Here is a 25,549-nt window from a genome sequence, read left to right as displayed (position 1 = left end):
ATTTCATGCTCCCAACTTTGTAGAAACCGTTTGGGGATGGCCCCTTCCTGTTCCAAAATGACTGCGCACGAGTGCACAAAGTAAGGTCCATAAAGACATGGATGAGCAGAACTTAACTGGCCTGCACAGTGTCCTGACCTCTTGCACATTCTACATTATATCAACTATTTTCATTAGAAAGTCATTCCGAGCTTCCAACTTATCCCAAACATCACAGTGGGGTAAAGGTCAGGTGATTGTTGGGATCAGGTCATCTAATGCTTCACTTCATTACTCTAACTAGGTGTGGTTTGGCTCATTGTCCTGTTGTTTTTGTTGATGTAAGTGTTAATCAGATGGGATGGCATGTCACTTCAGAAATATGTAGTAGTCTTGCTGGATAAAAATTGCAATGAAATCTGAATAAATCAGCAACATGTAGAACCCAAAAATTATCAGAGATTTTTTACAAATCAGAGGAAACCAAGCATTTAGATACGTTAGATATGTTCACCTTCTGCATAATGACACAAGATGCGTATCATTCACACTCCAAGTTTGCTTTGTTTCTTTGCAATTTATAATTCATTATTTGACCTCAGTCATGGGTGTGGTGGTTAGCACCGTCGCCTTAAAGCGGATTTCAGGTTCAACTCCCAGCTGGTGCCTTTCTGTGTGGAGTTTGCATGTTCCCGTGTATGTGTGGCTTCACTCCGGCTTCCTCCCAACGTCCAAAAACATGCATGTCAAGTTAATTGGTGACTCTAAATTGTCCCTAGGAGTGGGTGTGAGTTTGTATGGTTGTGTGTCTCATTTGTCTCTGTGTGGCCCTGTGATGGATTGGCGATCTGTCCAGGGTGTACTCTGCCTCTCGCCCAATGACAGCTGGGATAGGCTCCACCAATCAATCAGGTGTTTGTTAATACAAACCCAAGGAGGAACGCGGGCTGTACATAAATGAAAGCGTGTGTCTGGGGAGCAGCAAACAGGTCAGCGGGAAGGAGTATTAGCAGCAACTCTTGACAAACTCAACTTGCTCAATAGCAGTAAATACTTGTCTTACGCACTGATGTTCTGGGGATTTCTGGACTGAAAAATGGCTGGAAAATCCAGAGCGAATGTTCTGGACATTTGTGTCAGCACGTTTCACCACTCTGGGACACCTGTAGAACATTTCAGTGCATGTGTAAAAACAGAAAACAATTATTTCAGGATAAAGGTGGCTGAAGAACTTAAATGAATGAATTAAATAAATAATTGTCTGATGCTTTATTCGATCAAGATCAACCAATTTATTCTTTGTAAGATGGCTTTCTGGTGAATGTTGTAATGTGTAGGAGCAGTGTTTGGCAAACCTTACAAAGCATCCCAAACAGTAAATCCAACTTCTGAATTCTTATGACATTCCAATATAAATAGAGGGAGGAAATGCAAAAGGGAAATAATTGGTAACTAAATAAATCTAGAATTAACTTAAAGAAATTATTTGATTAAAAAAAGCTGTGTGAATTGACATGAAATACATGGATAAATATAAGAAAATGGAGCGAAAATACAAACAAAAATTAGAGGACCAACAAATTTGGGGATGAAAGAGTAAATATATCTAATGAAATGACAACAAATGATTAAATTGAAATAGAAATTTGGAAATAAATGGCAGAAATTTAATAAGAGCAGAAATATGAATTTGGGTCAGACTCTATACATCAGTTACTGCACTAACTCTTTTTTTTAGGTTTTATTTCTCTGGAATTTATAGGCATATCACTTTATTTATTAAATTATTTATAGATTTTAGTGTTTATTTTGTATTTCAGTCCTACATACTGACTGACCTGCAGTAACCTCCTGCTTTCGATGATTCTCAGATGTACAGGATTCAAATTGCAAACAGCAAGAGCGTGACACCATGACTCGGACTTGCATCCTCAGCAGTGTAAACAAGTTGTGAAATCAAACATCTTCTTTCTTCCTTCCCCCTCTTCTTATACACACTCACACACACATACCATCTGGCATTTCAGGAGGGATGAACATGAGCTGGCTCTCCCCAAACTGATGTTTTGGTCTGTCACAAGTGTTGCATTGCCTCATGTTTGTTACTGGCAGCGTGATAGCAGCTGGTTGTTTTCCTTTCAGAAATCAAGTACATCTTGATCGGCGGTGGGGTCGGCCTGTTTTTAGCTGCTATGTTGATTATCACCAAGGTCTGCATCATTAGGAAGCAATTGTTTGAAATCAGGACAGGTGAGACGATCGACCGTGAGCTCATATTTATAGTTTTTACTGTATGAACTTAAAACATTCTTCCCCAACAAAATGACCATTTTCATGAATAATAAACACCATAATCTATCTAATATCTAATTGTTCTTCACTTCAGATTATAGCACGAAGAGACCCTCAGAGGTAAGTAAGCTGTTAAACTTTTCAAAAGGCTGTTAATTGTTGCTTGTTGTCATTATCACAGAATGTTACTCAGAATCATATGTTTTTGAGCTCTCTTTGTTTTTATAAATGACAACCATGACAGACATGAAGATGGATCAGTATTAATTTATAATGATTTCAGGACACCTATCAAAAGGCACGCTCTCCCCTAACCCTTATTTATTCTCAACCACAGCCTAACGTGGTCGTTTTGAATCATCTCAGCCAACCAGAACATCCGATGACGGCAGTGTCCCATGACATGCAGGGTTAAAGGTCAGGCAGAGTGCAAACTTGGCATCTGGGTGAAGAGTCAGCCGTGTGGCCCCATGTCTCCTCTTGTTCGTTGCACTAACATCAACAATGAACTGTTTCACATTTTCTACCTCTTCAATAACGTGTGTCACTGTGGAGGTTGATCGGAAGCGTCTGAAGAGGATCTGTTATACTGCATTGTGAATTGGCTGTGGGCGGTTATCTTGTTTAAAAACCTTAATGGATTAAAAAAAAGAAGAAAAGAGCTTGAAATATGTGATTGTGTTTGGGCTTTCTTTTGCTCTTAACCTGGTAAAACCAACTGTTTTACTGACACACAGGGAGCCATTAATTCTTCTTCCACAAGAGGGGGGCATTTACCTTTGACTGACCCTTTTGTTTAGAGAGCAAGAAAAGCCTTGAAAAAAAATCTTTGCCCTCTCATTATTTGGAACTATGCCGGAACATAAACAAAAATGACTTGCGGAACAATTAATCACAACAGAATAATGTCTCAGTTTCCCATTATTAGAGGGAAGTGAGTGCGGAAATGTATAGTTAAATGTGAATATGGCGCGCTGCATATCTAGCCTCCTCTTAAGTAAGCATTTCATGGGTACCAACAGCTCAAGAGGAGATGAATTTGACATTGATGAAAACATTAAAGGAAATAGAAGAGATTAGATTTGACATCAATCTCAATAGAGAACAATGAGCCAGACCTTCTTGTAATCATGTGAAGTGGACTTGAGCAATATTTCTCCAGGCTTTCTGAAGGCCTTTCAAAGTTTTATGTGGACATCAGCGGCTTTTTCACTCATTTTCACTGCTTGTACCCGACCATTTTCAGCATCCAAAGAAGAGCTTTGGAATGTCTTTCAAGAAGCCCGGAGAACTATTCCTGAAGACTACTTAGTTTGTCTAAGAGGGTTCAGGCTGTCATACCAAATATAAACTTTCAAACATATTAGAATTGTATAAACCACTTTTGTCATATATGCTGTATTTCTGTACGTTTGCACATGTTTTAATGAATAGTTGCATCTATTTTCTGTTTTCCTGGCAATGTATAACAAAATGAAGACTCAGGACTGTAGGGAAGCACTGTATGTACACATTTACACTAGATTCCCACACTCTCCATCCTGGTCCTGTAAAGAGACAACAGACCAGCAAACAGGGTTTATCCAATGTTGAAAATAGTCCCCAACAACATGCTTCATTTGGTGCAGTGTAACCGTGACTTTAACCTACAATATTTGTACAATTCCCTGTCTTGTATACTATATCTGGATTGTGTTCATACACAGTTATTAAACATTTTCATACATCCATTTGACTTGATATGACAAGACCACTGGTGTTGATTGAGCTGCGATGCAGATGTAGATGCAGGTTTTTGATGCTGTTCTACCTCCACACCAAACGATCTATATCATCCACATTGGGAGTTTTAGTCCTGGGCCAAGTTAATGAGACCGTCTTTTCCATGCTGGAGACCAATCAAGACGATCCAATGAAAATCCTAACTACTATCCTGTTGACCCTATATGCAAACGTAGGAGAATAACTAACAGATGTATTCATTTTCAAAGCCTGTTTACTGTTTATTGCATTCACTAAACAAAAACTATAGAGAAATATGTCATTTTATAAGAAAATTACTGACTTAAACTCAGTCTCTAAAATCTTAAACCTACTATAATCAATTTCCACAGATTTTGTTACAAGAATAAAATACTCATTCGAAGAAGACGCTTGGAAATAGACTGCAAGGTTTATGTGAACTAAGGAGAGACCAAAAACATTTAGAAGAAAGAAACTTTCATTTTGTTTGATGTGCCTGATACTCTGCAACTCTCCTCAAATGAAGCTGGTTTGGCTTTCTTAAACTAAGTGACACTTCAAAGAATGTAAATCTTACATATATATATAAAACAAAGTTCTCAAAGTTAATATATTACATTCTATCTGATCTACCCATGAAAATGAGAATCAGATTTCACCACAAAATTTCACAAGGGTCTTATCTGAATCACTCCAATATCAGCAACCATCATCACAGTTAGAAGAGAGAGCAGAGCTTGCTTGATAAGGTCTTCGAACAAAAAATTTTAACATTGGAAATTTGAATTTCATGATTTTTTGTATCTTTAATGACCCCAGGTTATATTGTGTATTGTTGTACTGTGCTCTCTGTCCCTATCTGAGTGTAGTGCTGTCACATTGTCATGTGAATGGTTGTCAGGATGCTGTGTAAGAGGATGGTGTCACTGGACGGGGCACCAATGGCACGTACTTTAAATTAGCTGCTTTAAAAACTGGTTTTCCACCCTGACAGTGGCAAGAGGTGCAAAGACAACAATTTCGTGAAGTTGGACCTTTTTTTTATACAAAACATAATTTTTTTGTTTGTTTGTTTTAGATGAAAAGCGAGGAAGCTGAGGTGACGTTATGCTAGGAGAAGAACACGGCTGAATCGTGGTAGCGCGAGGAGCAGTATCACTCAGTGAGGTGTAGGATATGATGATGAGAGCTGCTGGTTAGGATTAGAACTTAAAAGTACATGGTCAGGGTTAGAAATGATGTACAGGGCTAGGTTTCATTGTTAAAAACTGAACTACTTACTGGTCACAGTTTCAATCATGTGACGTGACACTATCCTACACAAAACAACTGCCCACCAAAACATAGTCATCTCACAATTTCTACAACTGACAGTGGATACATTTTTTTGGAATCTGAAAATGACTTTAATCATGCATTCACAGATAACTTTTATATTATGCCAGCTCCACTGGCATTTTTTGTGTTGTTTTACTTCCCCCTGAACTCAAAATGCCCTAAATAACATAATTTCATTTCACCACAGAGTCATTAAAAAAGAAAGAAAAACCCCCTGCAATTATCTTGATGTTATCTGCTCATAAGCTAACAGTCACAATTAGCAGCTAGCTGGTCTACTCAGGTGAGAATTCAGCAGCTGAAGAAACAGGACACTTTAGGAGGTGCTAAATAGGTTGTAAAGAGCAACTCATTAACTCTAGTTCCTCTCATCTCTATCACCTCCAGACCAAGACTAATGTGATTTAACTGCTGGAAAATACTTGTAAATCAGACAAAGCTACATCTGCAACATATTTTTTATGTTTTACTGTGAAGAAGCTCATTTGGAGATAAGCACTAAATACAGAAGAAAAAGCAACTTTTTCTCTAAACTTTCATTGTACTTTGATTTGCTGTTTCCTTTTCAGTTTCCGGTGAAGTTTAGAAACTAAGACTGCATGATTACATTTAGGAAACAAAATGATGTGGTTAGGTTTAGGAAAACTGATGGAGAACAAAGCAGAGTTTGTGTGGAATTTGTCTTTTACTTGAAAAATCTGTTAATGTTGCTTCAAAGGGCCTATTTTTATCACTTCCCAGCCAAACTGGTACAGGAAAACAAGTTTCTTTGATGTACAACATTAAGAAAAGCTGCATCAGTAGAACTGATTAAGAGCAGGGGAAATTAATGAGAAAGGATTTCTGAGCTGTGGTTCAAGCCGTAATTTGGTAAATCCCTCCAAATGTTTTGTTTCCGACTGCTGAAGGTTATAGATCTTAGAGGTTAATGTGGGGACTTCTTTGTGAAGGACACTTCCATGTTTATCAAACTGTTGCCAGACGAGACGCACTTAAGAGGCCTCTCCAGACAGTCTCCTTTATCTCTAGATCAAAAGTGTCCCAAAACTCCACTGCGCTATTGTCTAAGGTTTGATAAAAGACCACAAAGTGTCCCAAAAACCCTGGGTGAAAAGACTGCTGTACAAAGATTCACTGTGGGATCTTGTTACATGAGACAAAACACGATGGGTGACACACAGACCCACAAAGACTTAACAGTTGCTAGTTTTGACTGGCTACCTCTGACTAAGAGTGATAAAGATGTGACCAATATTGTAAGCTTAAGCACAATTTGCGTAAATATGTTTAATGTACGATTCCCATATAAATGTGCAGACTGTAACCCTCCTTTTTCTTTGTGTCAGCCTATGTGTGTGTTCCAAAATAACAGCTTTGACTGAGGTCTGCGCCCGCTGTCCTGCACAGCTGGAAGTGTGATTTGCTGGGCGTCAATCTCAACAACACAACCCTCCATCCTGCACAGGAAATTACATTTCCCACTCCCTCACCAGACTCAGAGGTAGTGTGTGTGTGTGTGTGTGTGTGTGTGCCCTGACACTGCTCACCTGTCTGTTTCAGTCTGCTCCGTACACGTGTATAAGAATGTGTGCACGCGCACAGGAGCTTGCCAAATGTGCTTTGACTGCGTGAGTGAGGAGGAGGGAGGAGGCGGGGCGGAGGGAGGGAGGGAGGTTCTGAGTAGAAACAGAGCATCCAATGTTTCATATTACACTTCTCAGCTGGCAAAAAGAAAAGAAAATAGTAGAAGAGTAGAAGAAGAGGGGGAGGAAGCCTACTGCTACTTTTCTTCAGGCGCAGTTAACTTGGAGTTTATGGGGGCTGCAGCTGTGGAAAATGAAGATCTCACTGGTCTTCGCTCTTCTGACCCGAGCACTGTTTGGAGGTATGAAAAGCTTATTTTTGCTTTGTAACAAAGTGGATGTGTTGGAGGCTGAATGTTTTCCAGCGGTACTCTGGATTTTTTTGTGGAAAACATCTGAGAATCAGAGAGGATGTTGGGGTGAGGGGTGAAGAGATGGAGAAAAGCATTGTAGATAAATGAAGAATGTTTGGAGACCTGGAACTTATGAGTCTGCTCAAATAAACTGAGCTTTTTAGTTTATCCAAGTGGCATGTGTTTGTACTCGTGGGGATTCTACAGTAAAAAATGTGTTGTTTTGTGAGTCTTCTAAAGTAAAACAGTGCCTGCAGTTTCAGCTACTCTTGAATTAGTTATTTCAGTAATCTGTTACAGCAGAAACACTTTCAACTTGTCAATATTTTCTCATTTTATTCTGTCTACTCAAGAACAAATAAAAGATAAATCTGCACAAGAGGCACCGATCAGTGCTCACAGCGCCTGACTTTTGTGACAGTGAAATGAGGGCGCGTCATGGAAAGTGCGGATTGTGATACTGCCTAACCTTGGAAAAGCAGATGTGTTATAAATATTGTCATGCAACACACAGCAGTTAGGTTTGCCCGTCTGTGCTCATCTATCTATGTCGTCAAACTGCCAAAAACAACACGGTGTGAGAGGGAAGACGACTGTCGGGCAACAACAGACTCACTCCGAGACCTGGACTTTCAGGGATTTCACACATAATTAGTGACTTTTATTTGTAACACTGACTGCCATTCTGTCACAGTGACTGAGTTATAAAGAGACAAGTCAGTCAGAACCGCACTCAGCATCATTGTGAAAGCCAAATGTGGAACCAAAAAGGCTCTAAACCCTTCTCTTACTCTCAACTTGAGATAAATATGATGTAAAAGTTCCTTTATCTCCCCATTAGTTTTTATATTTTTCACAAAGGGAGTTTGTTCTTTTCCTGTCGCTCTGTACCGGATTTGATTCCGTACACAAGCAATAAAAGTGATACGGACCTCTAGGCCACGAACTGACAGTTGTAATGACCGGTTCATTTCTGACCCTTAAAGCAACACGAGAGAAGTTTGTGAACCTTTTGCTTGTGAAAGTCTGCGTGCTTCTGACTCGTTCTGAAGTATGATGGCATTTGTTTTGCACATTCTCAGGCCTAAAACTCCCCTCAAGCAAGAGGGGAGGAAACGGTGGGAAATAGAGATGGAAATATGACATTTCAGCTCATTTCATCCAGCTGCAACAGAAATGGATTTAACTACATTTATGTGAGGAAACACCTTGAACCTTTAAGCGGTCACAGTTTTTCTCGAGCTATTGGGAATGGATGCGTATGCCTGTAATTTTCTCCAAAAAAAGTTTTGTGATAGCTAGTTGCCATGCCAGCAAGCTACATATCAACCCTTTTTTTCCCTCTATAATACATGTACTCGTGTTCTTATAAGTAATTCCCAGACATTTGTCCCATCCACAAAGACCAACCACCCAGTATGGGGTGGCATATATACCGTACTTTGGTTTCCTTTCTAGGGATAATTAAGCAGTCTAACACACAAATAGCCCCTGGTATGTTTGATCCAGTGACATTTTGAGTAAAAAATCCTCTGCGTCTTCTGTGTTGACAACTCTGAGAAAAACGTATTAAGGATTAAAGTAAAGACAGAAAAAGGCTGAATGTGATTTCTCATGAGTTGAAAGAAGAGAGTGGCTTCAAAGTCACATGTTCTGTTAGGAAGGTCTGATACGGATGTATGACGGAGAACATTAATTATCCAAACCATAACTTGTTTCTCCAGATTTATGCTCGGCCATCAACGCCACCATCACTCCGTCCCCATTCACGGTTGCAGAGGAGGGTCAAAACATCACACTCACTTGTGTCGTGTCCCAGCGACGGCGCAACACAGCCTTACCAGTCGTTAAGTGGACCTTCCTACCTGCGGACGCCGATCGACCAGAGGACGAACTCCTCATTGCCCGTGTCAACATGAGGAAAGCTCGTTTCTATGGCAACTACACAAAGAGTTTCCCATGGCCCAAGTTGAAGCTGACGGTGGTAAAGCAGGGGAAGATTTTTGAGCTGCTGATCTTGAATGTGTCTGAAGGGGACCGTGGGCTCTACATGTGTCGGGTGCAGGAGTTTAAAAAGAACCAGGACCGCTGGAAGGCCTCCTCCAACTGCACCGCTGCTACTGAGCTCAGAGGTGAGAGCCCGATGCTTTGTCTTGTCTTTCCCTTTCCTTTCCTTTTCTTTACCAAGCCAACGCTTTGTGTTCACCATGCTTCATGTTTGATTTGCATGAAGAGGTTTCCAGGCCAAGATCCCTTTAGTAGTTTCAATTCTCTGTTTTCTTTGAAGCAATGCAAGTGACAACATACAAGCCTGCAGTCTCGTACTTATAGATTTGATAGAAGAATGGCGTCCAGAGAAAGAGGCCGAGGTCAACTTCATTTGAGTTACAATGGATCCCAATGGACACATTTTCAAGTCACACAAAAGTAAAGAAAACCCTTTAATAGCATTGCCTCAAATCTTATGACCAAGTTGAAATAACAACAAAAGGAGGTAGTTGCTTAAGTGGACAACAAGTGCATTCGACAACCCTCTCTCCCATTAAAATGTGGGCAGGCTATGTTAGTCCACAGCACCTTATCCACTTGGGTGACATCTTGTTCTTTCATGCAAAGCGCTGTTACAAGCTAGATGGGACAGATAAGATGACATCAGTCAGAGCTGCATCCACCCACAGCTGGTTCAAGCGGAGGCGATGCTTTACAGGACGTCGTCATGGGGTCGATGGGTACAAAAAGATGGCCTATCTGGTCGTATCGATAGGACTCATCGATCATTTGTGATTCATCTAGTAGTCATTTTAATTTACTGGCTTGGGGGAAACTGTCCTTAAAAAAAGAAGTTGGGAACATTGTATTTTCCACTGTGTGTGACAGAATGATGTCATTTATTTTAATGGGTAGGCTGGAAACAGTTTTGACAATAGTAAGACTGCAAACAGGCCTTAAGTACATGATTTTATCTGTAACAATATTCTAGACAGAAAACTTTAGCTGATGGTAAGCAGTTTCCAACTTTTTGTTTTTTTTCCAGACAAAAAAAAAGAGCTCTCCACAGTATTTCATACCTCAAAATAAAGGACTGTGTTTGACTGAAGAGGGAATGGGCATGTTGAGCTCTTCTGCTGCCACATTTTCATTTCATTTGGTCATATGCTCTCATGTAGGTATTTAAAGTATAATGGGAGATGCTCATATGCTCACGGTCTTAAAGGCATAAAGAAGGCCAAATAAACTCAAACTGTGAAAACTATTTGTCTCAGTGGAGCAATTATGTGTCTCCAGGAGCTGCAGTTGCTAACCACAACTGGGTGATGTAATTCAGATGGCTCCAGAAGCTGCTGAGTGGCTTCAGTGAGCAAAAGCACTGTCCTGCTTTTCATTTGAGGAGCGAAATGTCATTGGTTAGAAACAAGCCTGGAGATGAAAGGATCCTGCGTCTCAGTAAGTTTGCGGCTCTGACTGAGTAAGTGATCTTGGAAAAAGAGCAAAGTGTTTGAGGTTTCATTGGCACCTCTGGCACAAGAAACGTTCGCAGAATGGAACCGATGTCCATTTACTGGGATCAGATACCGATAAAAGCCGAGATAAAACCAGTAACTCCTTTAAAAACATTAATAGCACTCCACATGACACATGGTTTACATTATAGAGCGTGCAATGATAACGTTGGCAGATTTAAAACTCTTTTACTGTAGTTGGAGAAAGGCAGGCTCTTTTATGTAGTCTTTTGCATCCTGTAGTCAGATCTTAATTGAAAATGTGAGATGAGAGCATCGCCACATACATTTGAAGAAAAAACATATTTACATTGTTGCATCAACTTGAAGTAAATCCTTCTTAAAGCCTTACATCACTGCTTCCTCGAGTGCTTGTTGCCCCAGCGAGCATGAGCAGAAACCCACACCAAACACGAGAGCAGACGTTTTGTTATTGCAGACTCCTGTTGATTGAAAAGTGTTCACGTGGACCACAGCAAGTGGCCTTTTAATAAATCCCTCCACTGAATATACAGGTAATCATAGCTTAACAACCACCACTATACACGACTGCCTCTTCAAGCGGGGATTTCTTAACATTGAGAAAAGTGTTGGGTACACGGTACGAGTCAAAGCAATTTTTGTTGTGGCTTTTCTAAAACCAAACCACCAACAACAGTGGTGGAAGTGGCGTTTACTTGCTCTGAAATAAGCTGAAAATATTAGCATGCCTGGGTGTCTGGCCTCAGACACATCTGACTCTTGAATATGACAGTCTTGTTCCAGAAGCAATGAGCTGTGACAACAAACATAACATTTTGTCTGGATAAGGGTTGGAGTTGTGCCCTTATGCTACGATGCTTATCTGCTGCAATGATCGTATTCTGTGTTTTGCTGATTAAGTCAGTGCAGTGATCGTCTGCTCCAGACCGGTGGCAAATGAATATTACTGAAGCCGTCTTATGGATACAAAGAAGTTTATTGTAAACTCAATGATTGCAAGGTGTTCAGGGTCCCTGTGACTCCAAAACCAGCCCAAATCATTACCCCTCCACCACCATGCTTGGCAGTTGGTATGAGGTGTTTGTGCTGATATGCTGTGTTCGCTTTAGTCCAACATGGATCTGTGTATTATGGCCAAACATCTCTACTTTGATCTTGTCTGTCCAAAGGAAATTGTTCCAGAGATCTTGTGGTTTGTTCAGATACAACTTTGCAAACCCTGATGTTAGATATTGTGTATTATTGTTCATCTGAGTTCATATTTACCTCATTTCTAAGACCTTGTTAGGATCAAATTATCTTTTTTATTATGTCCTGATGCATAAAACCTTTGAATTTATGGAGGGTCATTCAGTATGTGATTTAGGACCAATGCTAAATGATCCTCAGGTCCTCATGTGGAGGGCATAGAGAGTTTGAAAAGACACAACAAATCCTGCTTTAAGGGGTGATTGATAAATGCCGATGGTACTGATCCGAAGATGTTCCCTCTTGTTTTACAGTTATATTGTACTCCTATCCCTACTCTGCTCTCTTCATTTTCCATGGACATCTTCCTACAGGCTGCAACTTTCAGGCTGTCAGGCCCACCTGAGTTTGGGCCAGAGCCCTCGCGCAGTCCCTACTGAGAACTGCTAACACTGGCGCCAATGTGGAGTTTTCCTCCCAAAAGTAGAAACGGAACAAGAGATAGTTGTACTCGGGAGGGTAAAGCTGGAACGTTTGTCTGCAGTGACAGTTGAGTGGGAAGCTGTGTCGTGGTGGCTCTTAACACACTGTGGTCGAGGAAGTGGGAAGCTATTTTCATCCAAGGAAGCGCCGGTCCATTATGGTTTCAGTGATAATAATATAAAAATCCTACTGCGACATTTTTGGATCGACACTGAATTAAGGACACAAAGAATAATGTACAATATGTATAGAAAGCTGACAAGAGAAGGCCTCATCCAACTGTACAAATTGGACAAATGTGTCCAATGGATTCCAATGGACACAAAAGAAAAATATGACTAGAAAGCTGACAAGAGGCTAAGCCTTGTGTAGATTAATATGTTATTAAGCAAACTGTAGTGGGAGAGTCAGGGCTGAAGAGCATCACATCCCTCACTCAACAGACCCTGTACATCGTGCCTTCTGCGTTTAGCCTTGCTACCATCACATCTGCTGTGCAGTTTTCCTTCCTCAGTCTTTCCTCTGTCACATCCCACAAAAGCTGGCAGGGAACTCCGATTTTCTAGTAGTCTACAACACAATAAACAAGCACTGCATCAATCTGAAGGTTTGTAGCCATAAATAAGGGCTCTATCTTGATGTACAAAGTGTCTTCGGGAAAACTAATCTCATTTACTTTGTTGTGCAGACTTAAATAGATGTAGCACCGTTTTCTTTCTGTTAAACCTAATTTACTTCCTGTTAAGAACTTTTAGGGCATTGCTGATAACGTAATCACTGACTTTATAATTTGGCTGGGATTTGCCTACTGATGCACAGTTTTGATTAAGCAGAGATAAAATGTCATTATTGCTCAAGTCTTTCAGATCTAACTTTTGGGCCTTGTGATGGCAAATGTTCCCAGCGGCTTCTTATCGATAGAACCCAACTGTGGAGCTGTTAATGACTGAAACTGTCCTTGGTTTATTACCTAGGTTTTAAAGATAAAAAGAGAAAGCTTTTGACTGGAATATTCCAGTATCTGCTAAAATATTCCCTTTGCCTGGTTGGATTTATCCAATTATTTAGAGGAACTAATACACCACATAATTAGCTGGTGGCTGATGTTTTGTTTCCATGTCTTATTCATTTATTATTTCATGAGGTTCTTGTTTATGTAAGATTGCAGAGAGCAGCGTCAGATGTACATTCTTTATCAGTTGAACCAATTTTTCAGTTTCAAAACTAAACATAGTAACAACGCTTTACTAAACAGAAACTCTGGCTAACTATCATTTGACTAAAGACCTATCAGTAGCTTTGGAGAACAAATAAGCAGTACCACATCCATCTTGGGTTACTGTAATTCAGATGTGTAAACACAGGAAAACTGCCCTCCTTCTGGCCTGGAGGGAGGGGAATTTCTGCCCACCGTCTGCGCTACGCTCTGATAGCAAGGACAAACTTCAGCTGGGCATTTAAGGGGTTAAAACCACCCAGGAGACCTTTGCTTCTGGTCTCAACTTCGGATGAGACACACCGTGTAACCAAAACTTTACGTGCACATTTGTTTTGCACATTTAGTTTTTTTTACATCAAACTAATGGAATTCTTGTGCTGGGAAGGCGGGGGGAGGCATCAGGTGACCAGGTGTTTCCATCTCATTCACAAAAACCTCCATCACTCCTCTTACTACTGCGACAATAAACACTTCCACAGAGAGGTTCACTGGAGACAGAGGGCAGCCCGCAGTGTGGAAACAGCCTCCTGTTGGCATAAGCAAACTGAAGTTTTAGGTATTCCTTAAACCCATGTGGGCAAGACGTACACGCCACATCCGTGTGCCGTATGCGGCGTGAGTTTAAGTATAGAAAGGACACGAAAAGGGAAATTGAACTACACACGTCTCTTTTGAGTTGTTTCCCCTTTAAGAAAGTGGCGACAACTGACTTACAGTTCAACAAAATGGATTCGTTTGTCTATAAATGCATCAAAGAGACATTTCGAACAATTGCTCATTTAATAAGATGCTGATTCCCAGAAGAAAAGATTCAAAGACGCAACAGGAAGTTAGAGGGTTGATTATTAAAAGCTTTGTTAATGACACTGTGTACTTGCATTCATTTGCAGTCATTTACTATACAGTCACAGAGGATCACTATTCATTCCAGACCACATCTGTGTATTGATTTTTACTGTGTTGGGTTTGTTGGGGCAAGGAAAAAAAAAAAGAGAAAGCCACAAGTCTAAAATACAGTCTGAAACTGAAGACAGCTCTGTGCCTCTTAAGCACAAAACACTGTTTTAATGAATTCGTCCACAGTAGCCCTGTGTCCTCTTTCTAAAGCTGCAGTCAGAAGGAGACATTTTTTTCCACATGAGGATAAAAGACAGTTTTATGGCAAACAGCACAGCAGATTTATCAACTTTGTAAGTTTCCCAGCATGTACAGCTGCTGCACTGACAGAGCTACACGGAGCGCCGAAGCAAAAGCAACTCATAAATGTCAAAGATGTTATCGTGATTTACACTGTTAATCATCCAAAGAAATGGTGAGGCGTCTGCCATTTGAAACAACTGGAGAAACTATTAAGAGAGAGTGATTATGCTCACCGCTGCATCTGCTGCTCCATCACTGACACATTTTTCTTATTTTTAACAGACCGTACAGTTCATTGTGATTTGTTATCAGTCTTGTTCTGAAGGTGGGGATCTGCAGCTCCACTGCACCAATATGGCTGTCATGATCACACATCACTGCAGCTCTTGGCAGCAGCCACCAAACTATTTATGTGACTAAATGTGTTGTCAATAAACCATAAATGAGCAGTCTAAACTATTTTTGAACTGAAGTAGTATGAAGTCTGGAAAGTAAATCTAATTTGTTTTCATTCCAGGTTTAGATTGACATAAAATTATGTCTAGGTTTCAGTTTTAAACATTTAACCTGCGAATCTACTTACGGGTTCGCAGAAAATACTTAAAAATCCCATAGTAACCTATAGTAAACCTAAAAAGTAGAATGTAGGTCACAGACAGACAGTGTAGGGTTGTGGTTTCACACATGCTAAAAAAATTCAAAGTGAGACTTATTCTAAATGAATTATTTTAAAAGTTATCTTATTCCAAAGCACAACGTTGCATTTTGCATTAAACATTTTCTCTTGGGTTCATTCTTAGCTCTCTCACAACGTGGCTTTTTCATAAACATCCCACTGCTTTATGTGATGTTTGACACCCTCTAACCCTAACCCTTACTTAGGCTGTGACGCTCTACTTTATGAGATTGGCTACAAATCTAATTTTCTTTTCAGCGATGGGAATTGTGATTGAAAGGCTATGTTCAACATGCTTCTTACCATTCAGTGCGTCAGATTCTTTAAAAGTATACACATTTCCTCCCAAACCAGCAGAAACATACTCTTCCACCTTCCATCCACATTCAGATATTGTAGCTTATGCATCATGGGAGGCATGATTGCTGGCATACTTGTTGGTTTGTCAGTCAGCCAGTCAGCCTGTGGGAAAGACTCCAGTGGGCGTAGAGGCGAGCCTGCCCGTCGTCAGCTGGTGGTGGTTTTGGGTATTTAAAGATGTCCTGGTGGGTGTCACTTCACAAGCTTCATACTACCACCTCAGCAAGAGTACAGTGATGTTAAGACTCCTGTGGTCAGAGAGGGTGGAGAAATGAGTGAGTGTGTGGAGGCAAGATTTTACGTTTGAGCATGGGAAACACATTTTCACTGTCACTTTGGTCACTGACAGCAAGCACATAAGTGGGATTGTCGTTACGCAGAATTTTTTTTAGGATAGTAAATTTAAGTTCCTACCTGCTTGCTGTATCCCATGATGTCAAGTAACCTATTAATGGGTTCACAATGAACCCATATTTTTCATGGTAAAACTGATAAATGCCAAAAAAAAAAGAAAAAAGCCAATATAGGAAGTTGAGTATGTGCCTCTCTTTATTCCACTAAAATCTGTTTTATTTAATATTTGGACTTGTTTTGACATTTTTACTCACTTTTGGAATAGGTTTAGGCAACAACGCTGAACATGGGTGTTAACACTAGTGTTTATCAGAGATAAGACCTGAACTTATTAAAAAAAACAAATAAAATAAGTAAATCGCTTGACTTTAAAATGCACTTTGAAAAATGCCTAAGCTAACGCTGGAGGACATTCTTGATTTGTTTTATTTCATGAATATCAAGCATGTAGGATAAAAATCTTAATGGAAATACCTTTTAGAGTTTTAATCTACTAAGAACTGGCTTTGACAAAAAAATAAAATGTTAGCTTAAGACTGATTTTCTCACCATCTACTGCAATGCTAACACAAATTAGCCCGTTAGCTGCTTCTGGTAAAATCTGCCAGTGATGGTCAGAATTAGGAACATTAACGTATATTTAAATTTCAATTATGCTGTTTATCTTTTTTTTTTGGTCATTGGTTGTTCTCAACTGAGTATTTTATTCATCACACTGAAGCTGCCGATGGTGTAAAACTAAACTGTATAGCTTAACTGCTATACAGTTAAGCTAGCATATCAATGTCAGAAAGAGAAGGATGAGTATGACTGGGTGTGGGTTAAAAGTTTACATTGATGTCAAAGTTAATGAGATATTTACTCTTTTCATCCAGAAAAGTTTAAGCCATGTGGATCGTGAATAAGAGACTTAATCATACAGGGAGGAGACCTGCTTTGGGGGCCTGTCTTCCTACAATTAGCTTTCTTTAAACTCTCAACAGCATGTAATCAGGCAGCAGGGACGCCACAGTGATGACTACGACCTTCACGTGTTTGTCTTCTCTCCTTTTCTTGTGCAGTGCATGTTCTACCGGCCGCCAAGGCCAAAGAAAAGCTGTGGAGTTTGTTTGAAGGTAAGTCGTGATATTTTTAGTTTTTGTGTGTGCACATGTGCGGTGGACTAGACAAAAATAGCTCAACCCAAACAATATACTAACGTGGCCTAAAATAGCTTAATGCAAGACACGTGCCGTTTGTTTTTTTTCTTCCAATTTTAGCAGACAATGAAGTAATAGGCATGTGGATGTTGTGCTGCTGCACTCATTCCTGCATTCATGTATGTGTATTTCAGATGTGTACCTGTGTGCAGTGCTGATCTGCTCTGTGGGTCTGCTGTGCATGTGCATGTTCACTGTGACGGTAACCTGCCAGTTCATACAGAGGAAGCAGAGGCTAAAAGGTAAGGTCATTGTGGTCTTTATCAACACTGTATTACACTTCTCCAACGTAATCTCTACTTTCACCCACATTTCTTATTATGTCCTCTCCTTTTTTCTATGAGTATTTCACTTAAAAAATGTGTTGCATCTCTACAGATAATTACCATTTGGTCAAAAGTCCTCAGAACAGGTAAGATATTTGGGTAGGGCAGCTTAATCCCGAACAACCCTTTTATTAGTAGCTACAATACAAGCATTCAAATGCACTGAAGCTCTGTTAATCTGGTCCAACTCCAGCTCGGGAGAGACAGTCACCAGTGTGGTCAGCGTCTCTCCTGCTCTTCCAAAGAAGGAGAGAAGGTACAGAAAGAAGAGGAGCAGGGACTACCAGGAGGAGATACCGCCAGAGATACCAGCAAAGGGTAAACACAAGCCTGCCGTGCAGTCATATGTTGTAAAACACGTGGGTAAAGTTATCTCTGTTGCAATTTTTCCCAAATTTACGGATAATTCCTTACATATATTTACATTTTGCTGATTCTTTTCAATGAAAAACAAAAGAAGAAACACCTGGACAATAAGGAACTTGGAATTCAAATTCTAAATCCAACAATGAACCCTAAATATTACCCATTACGTGTAGAATGGCCTCCATAAAGACGATGTTTGTGGCTGTGGTGGAAAGATCTGCTGCTTGTTGTACACATTAAAACATATGCACATTCACCTTGCTACTAAACCTTTGTAAAATCACTCGATTGTGTTTTGTGCATGCAGCTCCCATTGGAGACAAATCACGCAAAGCCAAACTTTTAAAACCTCAACCAAGGAAAGTAGTACTGGTGAGTACAATCATGTTCTTACGTTACTAGCCTCTTTTTGCAGGTTATTATCTATAAACTGAATGTGTTTAACTGGAGAAAACCTCTAACTTTCCATGTGTTCAAACCTTTTCATGTCCAAAACTTACTGTATCTTGCAAGGCATTCATTGTCGCACTCTACCTTTGCTGCTGCCCAAATACAAAGGAAAGGAACAAAGATGCAACCAAATGTCAGAAATTTAGCAGATATTTGGCATTTTAATGACACAAAATGCATTTTTTTCCCGTTTAACTCAGAACTCCTCTTAGGTGGCCTCTGTGCACAACCTACTTACGTTTTACCAAAGCCAGAGGTTCATGCAAACAGTAAATCTACAGCATCTTCAGCCTTGTAATTAGCTTAATGGGGTTTTTCTCAAGCTTTCTTGTCTCACCACTATATTTAAATCTTCTCTCTCGCCTCCCTTTTAGCCGAGGATAGTGGAGGAGAATCTGACGTACGCAGAGCTGGATCTGGTGAAGCCAATTCCAGAGGCGAAGGCATCGCAGAGCGGAACCGTGTACGCTCAGATACTGTTTGGGGAGCAACAGCTATGAGAGAAACACATACCACTAAAAACTGTGCTTTATGTAAATAGTATTCTCTATTTATAGTCTGCGTTGTACTGTTTTGTATCCAAACTGTGTGCAAGGAGGAGAATGTGTAAATTCTCCAAAGTATTAGAAAATTGTACATGTGTGTTTTACATTAATTTTAGTGCAACTTCATTTTATTAAACGTACAAAAGAACATGTTCTTTACATACATGAGATTTGTTTTGGGTTTGTTTTTGTACCCATGCTTGTACAGCCCATACCAGAAAAACGTAACAGATGGCTTTTGTGCCGTTTTAGACCTGATTTGGCCATTATGACGATCGGAAGGGAAATCAAATAAGTGGTATTTTTATCTATTCGATGTCAGCAGGAGGAAATGCTGTTTGACTTTGCTGAGGCCAAGTGACAGTGAGGAAAACTCTGGCAGTAAAGTGAGATCTTTAATAATGCCACCGGTTCTGCTATCTTCAGGCCGTTGGGAGCAGAAACACAATCCTTGTAGTTTCACAGCTGGAAATGGACACCTTTTTTTTTTATGTCTGGCATCAAAAGGTACAACCTTTTACAGCAAAATCTTCCTCCTCAGCTTGTCACAAAAAAGTCAGCATAAGAGCACCAGCAGATTCCATGATCTTTAGAAGATCCGGGTGCCATTTGGCTTCTGTTTACTTCCTTCAGTTCTTTTCCAAACATCCAAACCTCTTTAAAAATCATCAAACTGAAATGGTATGAGATTGCTCTGGTGATGGTCCATTTCACTATTGATTTTTCAGAAAGTCAGCATACCACATACACTTGTTTTTTTTTCCTTAACCAACTTGTTATATTTTAAAGTTGGACCCATATTGTTGTTGTTTCAGACAAGATGCATTTTTTTTCATGAAATTTAACTTTCGTTAAAAATAGAGAAAATGTTGAACTTTTCCTTCAGATTCATAAATTCTAGATGCTTTCATTTTCAAGTTATATGGTAAATTGTATAGCGCTTTTCTAGTCTAACTGACCACTCAAAGCGCTTCACTACATGCCGCATTCACCCCACTCACACAGCATGTCTTAAGATACTTAACTACATGAAATGTGGGGTTCAGTGTCTTGCTGAAGGACACTTCAACATGTAGCCCGGGGAAGCCAGAGTCGAAACACTGACCTTCCAATTGGTGGGCGACTGCTCTTCCTCCTGAGCTACAGCCGTCCCCAGTTATATCACTAATTCCAGGAAAGTTGGGGAGCTGTGGAGAAGTGGAAATGAAAAAGAATACACCAGGATTTGTTTCACAATAAAACACATCCCAGACTGAAAGTGAGACCTTTTACAATTTCATGAAATTTCATGTTCGCATATGTGTGTCCAGATGTGTAATTAGTCCGTTTCATAGGTATTAATGCAAACCCATTCCAACAGAGATGCAAGCTTTTGAACTTTTCCTGTGAACATGAAAAAGTCAAATCTCAATTTATCTGACAGCAGACCGATTTTCCACTTTGTCTCAGTCCATTCTCAAAAAGCTTTCGTACAGAGAAAATGGCAGGGTGTGGATCACATTCGCATATTGCTTCTTCTTTGTCTGGAAGAGCTTTAACATACATTTGTAGGTTTCTGGAAGTGTTCCTGAGCCCATGCAGCGATTTCCATGATTGAATCGGGTCCGCTTTTGATGCAATACCTCCTAAGGGCCTGAAGATCACAGGCATCCAATATTGATTTTCAACTGTGTCCATTGAGCACAGAAATATCTCCTGATTCTCTGAATCTTTTGATCATATGAAGTAGTGTAGAATATTCGAAGAGCAATTTAATAATAACGTCCCTCATGTAACAGGTGAAGGTATAGTTTTTTGCAGATTGCTGAACCTTTACGGATCTGTTGCCAGATAAGTCAATTATTTGTAACATGTTTCTTCAGCAGTTTTTTATTAATACCATTTACTTTTCCAGCCTTTTCTTACCGCCATTCCAGCACTTTTGAGACAAATTGCAGCCTTCAAATTGATTATAATATTTTCCATTTAATAATTGTCTCACTTCCAACATCTGATGTGTTCTATGTTCTTTTGTTCATGAAATATTGGTTTCTAAGATTTCTAAAACATTGCATTCTGTTTTTAATTTACATTTTGCACAGCATCTCAACCTGTTTCTGGAATAGGGGTTTTAAGTTAAGTCTATGAACACACTCTTACATTTTGTATGAGGGGGCTTCTGTTCAGCCTCACGTCTGTTATTTTTTATCAAACTGAACTCATTCACATTGCAGGAAACCATATGTCATGTGAGCAGATTTATTAAGGAGTGTCAGCAAATTGAAGACATCCATTGTTATGAATGTGAACTATTGTACTATCAGATGTGATTTACTAGGAGTGTGTTACCAGAATTATCTGCTTCTCATCATCTCAGTTCAGACTGTATATCAAGCTGCAGTTTATAATGACCACAGTGCCACGAAGCTGATACCAAAACCAGCAATTAGCCCCCCACCTCCCTTAAAAGCAAATATGTGAGATCATGCAAGCTCTTTCATCTGGCGCCAACATCAACTTAACAGGCTGTAAGCAACACATACACTTACACAGACACATACATACACACAAGGGTGGAGTTACATGTAGGCTAAACACAATCACAGGGAAAGGCTGTGATTGTAAATCCTAAAAGCTGCAAACAACCGTGACACCTGATGCACGAACAGGGACAGACCAAGACCTTTGTTTGATTTGAGTGATTCTACGTTGATGTCAGTCACAGTTTATTTCAAATTAAGGAATGATTTTGTTGACCCAAAGGCCATATTGGCCACGATCCCAAATACCTTTGCTACAGTCTCCCTGTTTTTTTTTCCTTTTCCATGAGTCTGAGTGTGAAAGCACTTTGGACTCTTTTTTCCATTTAATGATCCTTTGGACTCGGGCATGGAAAAGCAAAAAGGAGCTTTTTCTGAAAAGGCAAACTTGAAACCCAGACACAAAGGCACCCGATCTCTCCCTCCCTTGCCCTGTAACTTTCACTATCTTATGTGGAGTTATTACGTTTTGCTGCCTGCTTGCTGGGGCTCTTGTGAACTTGATCTTAAAGTGGCAGATTGGTTGGCAAAACTAGCAGTTGATCTTTTATCAGTTTTAGATGCATAGTTTGAGTGAGTGTAATCGCTATAATAGGTCTGATATGATGAGACCATCTCTTGTTAGAAAAATTCGCTTTTTTATGAATTAAGTTAACTCAAAACTTCCCCACAATAGTTTGCAACAAAGTGAAAAACTAACTTTTCTAGCCACTAAATGTCCAACAAATAGCTAGCTGGTGATTATGAACGTGGACATGTTTTGTTCCCCTGACTGTATATTCCATTTCAATGTAAACCATCTTAACCTCTGCATTTGTTCATTCATTTTTCCACCGTTGCTCTCTGTTGTTGGTTTCAGATGCACGGTGTGTTATCCCTAAACGAAGTGAGATAAGCCAGTGAACTTTCTGTGGTGGGTACAAGTGTCTTAAAAATGACTGTGAAATGTAAACTTTCTTCCAGGCCAAATTGTCCTTACTGGGAATCCACTAACAGGAACCATGTGTGTGAATTGTGCCTCTGTGCTTTTCCTCCCACTTTTCCTCCTCTGACCCCTGCATTCATGAGCATTCTAGCATTTCTGCTCATGTGCATGTTGTACATTTCAGACGCACACTGCGTGTATCGATAAGTGAAATAAAGGTGGATTTAAACAGTACCTTGTGTGAGAAGTGGTTTGGCCACGGCCCTTTGGACGGCAATGCCAGCTACATATCAGCAACGTAATCAGTAAACATGACTGAGCATGGACAGAAGGACTCAGGTAAAGATGTGGCGTGGTTTAACTCGGTAACAATGTGAGGGGAAATTATTTAAGAAACTTAACTTGCAAAAAAATTGTCAAAACAGTACATAATCTGATGAAGGGATCTAGACAATCCAGACGAATCTGCATTAAAAACAGACAAGTTCATGGTGGAAACAGGAGTACTTCTGAAACCAGTCCCAGCACAGTTTGTCGCTCCATCCATAAATCAACACTGTCGAGCTGAAACCTTCCCACGTCCAAAAATGCAACTTTTCAGGAAATGACCGCTATGTGTACTTGAAGGTGTCATTACATTAGAAACATGTGACCATAATCGATCTTAAATGCGGTTAAAAAGTCTTTTTTGTACATATTCTAAGTCATAATATCATAAACTCATAGGTCACAATGTGAACTAAGGCTGTACTTATTCAACTGAGCAACTCGTTTTAGGAAGGAATAATAACTCGCTTGATACTTCTGCTGTGTGTTCCTCTGTAGTTGAATGAAGCCTCTACGGCTCCATACTGTTCCCTATTTGTGGTAATAAGCAGAAATTTTAATTGTGTTAAATAAATGAAACACTGCTAAGAAAAATATTAGTTAAGTTAGTGAAGTAGCACCAAGATATCTATATATATGTACATATACAATCTACATATATATACATATATATATGTATATATGTATATATTCAGCTCAAAGCACTGCTTGCGTGTCGCTCCTCCTATTATAGTCTTGCTACTCAGATATACGACGCAGGGCTGATTTAGCATGACAATACAAGACTGGTTTCTCATGTAGGTGTTAGAAGTAAAATTTGTGGGGTTTTTGTCTCAGACACAGGTCATGTGGTTTTCTTTTACTGAATTCAGCCGACATGGAGATGACTCTCATTCATTTAACACTGAATGGCCTCTGCATTCTGTTTACTAACTACACAAAGGATATAACGTCCTACAATACTTTATCCACCGTACATATGATACATAAGAAGGGAGCATCCATTTGCATCACCTATACATAACTTAATTCCATTATTTGATAGGCAGATTTTATTCAGAGAAGCATTAAAAGGTACAAGTTCTAAAGAAAAAGTCCAATGTAACACACTGTGAGTGAGTGAAAATTGAGAAAAAAACCATGCAGCAACAACCAGAGGGTGTGCAAGGAGCCACTCAACCACTAATCAGTGCAGCATGGGTCACCCACCTGAAGTGATATCAAGGAGGCAGCGCTGGCAAAAGTTTCAGACGCTGGGTTATCAGTGGAAGTCATAGTTTCAGTGACACTGAACACTTTGAAGGACACTGCATTAAACTCTGCGGCTGGTGCGTAAGAGAAAGCTTACTATTTGGCTTAAACCTCCAGAGTAAAGTTAGTTGAAGAAGAATAATATTGGGAGGACTTCTTTTTTTTTTTATCATATCATAAGATCAATTTATTCAGGTCAGAACAAAACAAACAGATTACGGGTGAACTTGGCCTGAGCTACCACAGTAAATATGAGGCCCCAATACTGAAGACTGGAGTAGAGAATGAAACTACGCTGATCTGCATCAGTGCAAACATGTAGAGAGGACGACATGTTGCAGATAGAACGATGAAAGTGTTCACAGGCTCCCACTTGGAGCGGCTCCACAATGTTTGGGCAGCCTTTAGTTTCGTCTTCAACATGGCATCATAGCATAGGGTTGTTTTCACAGTGATACAAGTTATGAAAGATTTACTCACTTTTGTTGCATTGAGCTGCTTGTGTTTTTAAAGGAGCACTTCTGAAGTGTGTAAACCTTCAAACTGTGTGCTTCTGACTCATTTTGATGGCACACTGACATTCATTACGCTCATTCCCAGGTCTGCCCTGCAAACCACACTTTACAACTTTGGTTTCCGGTCTGGCAACATCCTATTTTACTTTATGGCACCAAGTCACACAGCAACAAGTAGATAAAAAGACAGTTTCACAATAAATTATCTTTATTTTCTTTCATTTGGGGGGGGGGGGCACAGTGGCAGATGTGGGAAGGGGGCCCATGATAACGCTTTCAGAAGAAATTAAGGGAAAGAGACAAAGTGATCAAGTAGAAACGAGACGAGTAAACATCGAACCAGCTTTTATCCGCTGGAGTGAGCTCAGGGAAATAACAGGATGCAAGACAGATGTTGCCTAAGCTTTATTGCAGTTGATCTAGTAAGTAATTACCGATTATCCTAGCTAATTAGACTAAATTAGCACAATTGGTTTGCTCGAACCTGTTGGTAAAGCTGTTGACTTGCATGTTAATAGTCTTGAAAACTATACTTGGTTGAATCCTATAATAATGAAAATAATTCCAAGGAATGTTGTAAATGTCAAACTCATACATCTTTGTTTATTCTTTTATTTCTATGCAAATGCTGCAAATACAGCATTGTTTATAGAATCCAGACATTTACTTTTGTGCTCTATATCATGGCGACACTAAATACAATATATCTGAGATTGAACAAAAGCTTTAAATGTCACTCACCGCACTACGGACTCAGAACCTCTGCACCAGAACCCCCCTGGACTCTGTAAGAACCAGATCAATTATCTGGATTCATCTCGCACTCGACCCTTATCTAATCATCTCCCGCTCTTCTCAGAGACTCCCGTTCGCCTGGATACCTCCTCTGGCTGTCCACACCACCGCTTATTAAATAAGCCTTAAATCAAACTCTGC

General features: G+C 39.9%; 1 protein-coding gene across 1 annotated transcript; it reads left to right on the top strand.

The window, feature by feature from the left end:
• Positions 1–7,071: 7,071 nt before the first annotated feature.
• vstm4b (V-set and transmembrane domain containing 4b) lies at positions 7,072–19,239 on the top strand. The gene is made up of 8 exons (XM_072373099.1): positions 7,072–7,237; positions 9,013–9,420; positions 17,252–17,305; positions 17,524–17,631; positions 17,768–17,801; positions 17,909–18,033; positions 18,389–18,453; positions 18,906–19,239. The coding sequence occupies exons 1-8, from the start codon at positions 7,189–7,191 to the stop codon at positions 19,029–19,031; spliced, it is 969 nt and encodes a 322-aa protein (XP_072229200.1). The 5' UTR covers positions 7,072–7,188; the 3' UTR covers positions 19,032–19,239.
• Positions 19,240–25,549: the final 6,310 nt, after the last annotated feature.

Source organism: Leuresthes tenuis, unplaced genomic scaffold (assembly GCF_036924035.1).
Source record: "Leuresthes tenuis unplaced genomic scaffold, fLeuTen1.0.hap1 SCAF_20, whole genome shotgun sequence".
Lineage (NCBI taxonomy): Eukaryota > Metazoa > Chordata > Actinopteri > Atheriniformes > Atherinopsidae > Leuresthes > Leuresthes tenuis.
This window is presented reverse-complemented; position numbering and strand designations above follow the sequence as displayed.

Bases quoted from the DNA above. Each gene is read 5' to 3' on its own strand.
- vstm4b (XM_072373099.1), top strand. From the start codon at position 7,189: ATGAAGATCTCACTGGTCTTCGCTCTTCTGACCCGAGCACTGTTTGGA. The intron at 17,802-17,908 runs GTAAGATATTTG...GTCCAACTCCAG, and splicing joins GTCAAAAGTCCTCAGAACAG to CTCGGGAGAGACAGTCACCA. The intron at 18,034-18,388 runs GTAAACACAAGC...TTGTGCATGCAG, and splicing joins GCCAGAGATACCAGCAAAGG to CTCCCATTGGAGACAAATCA.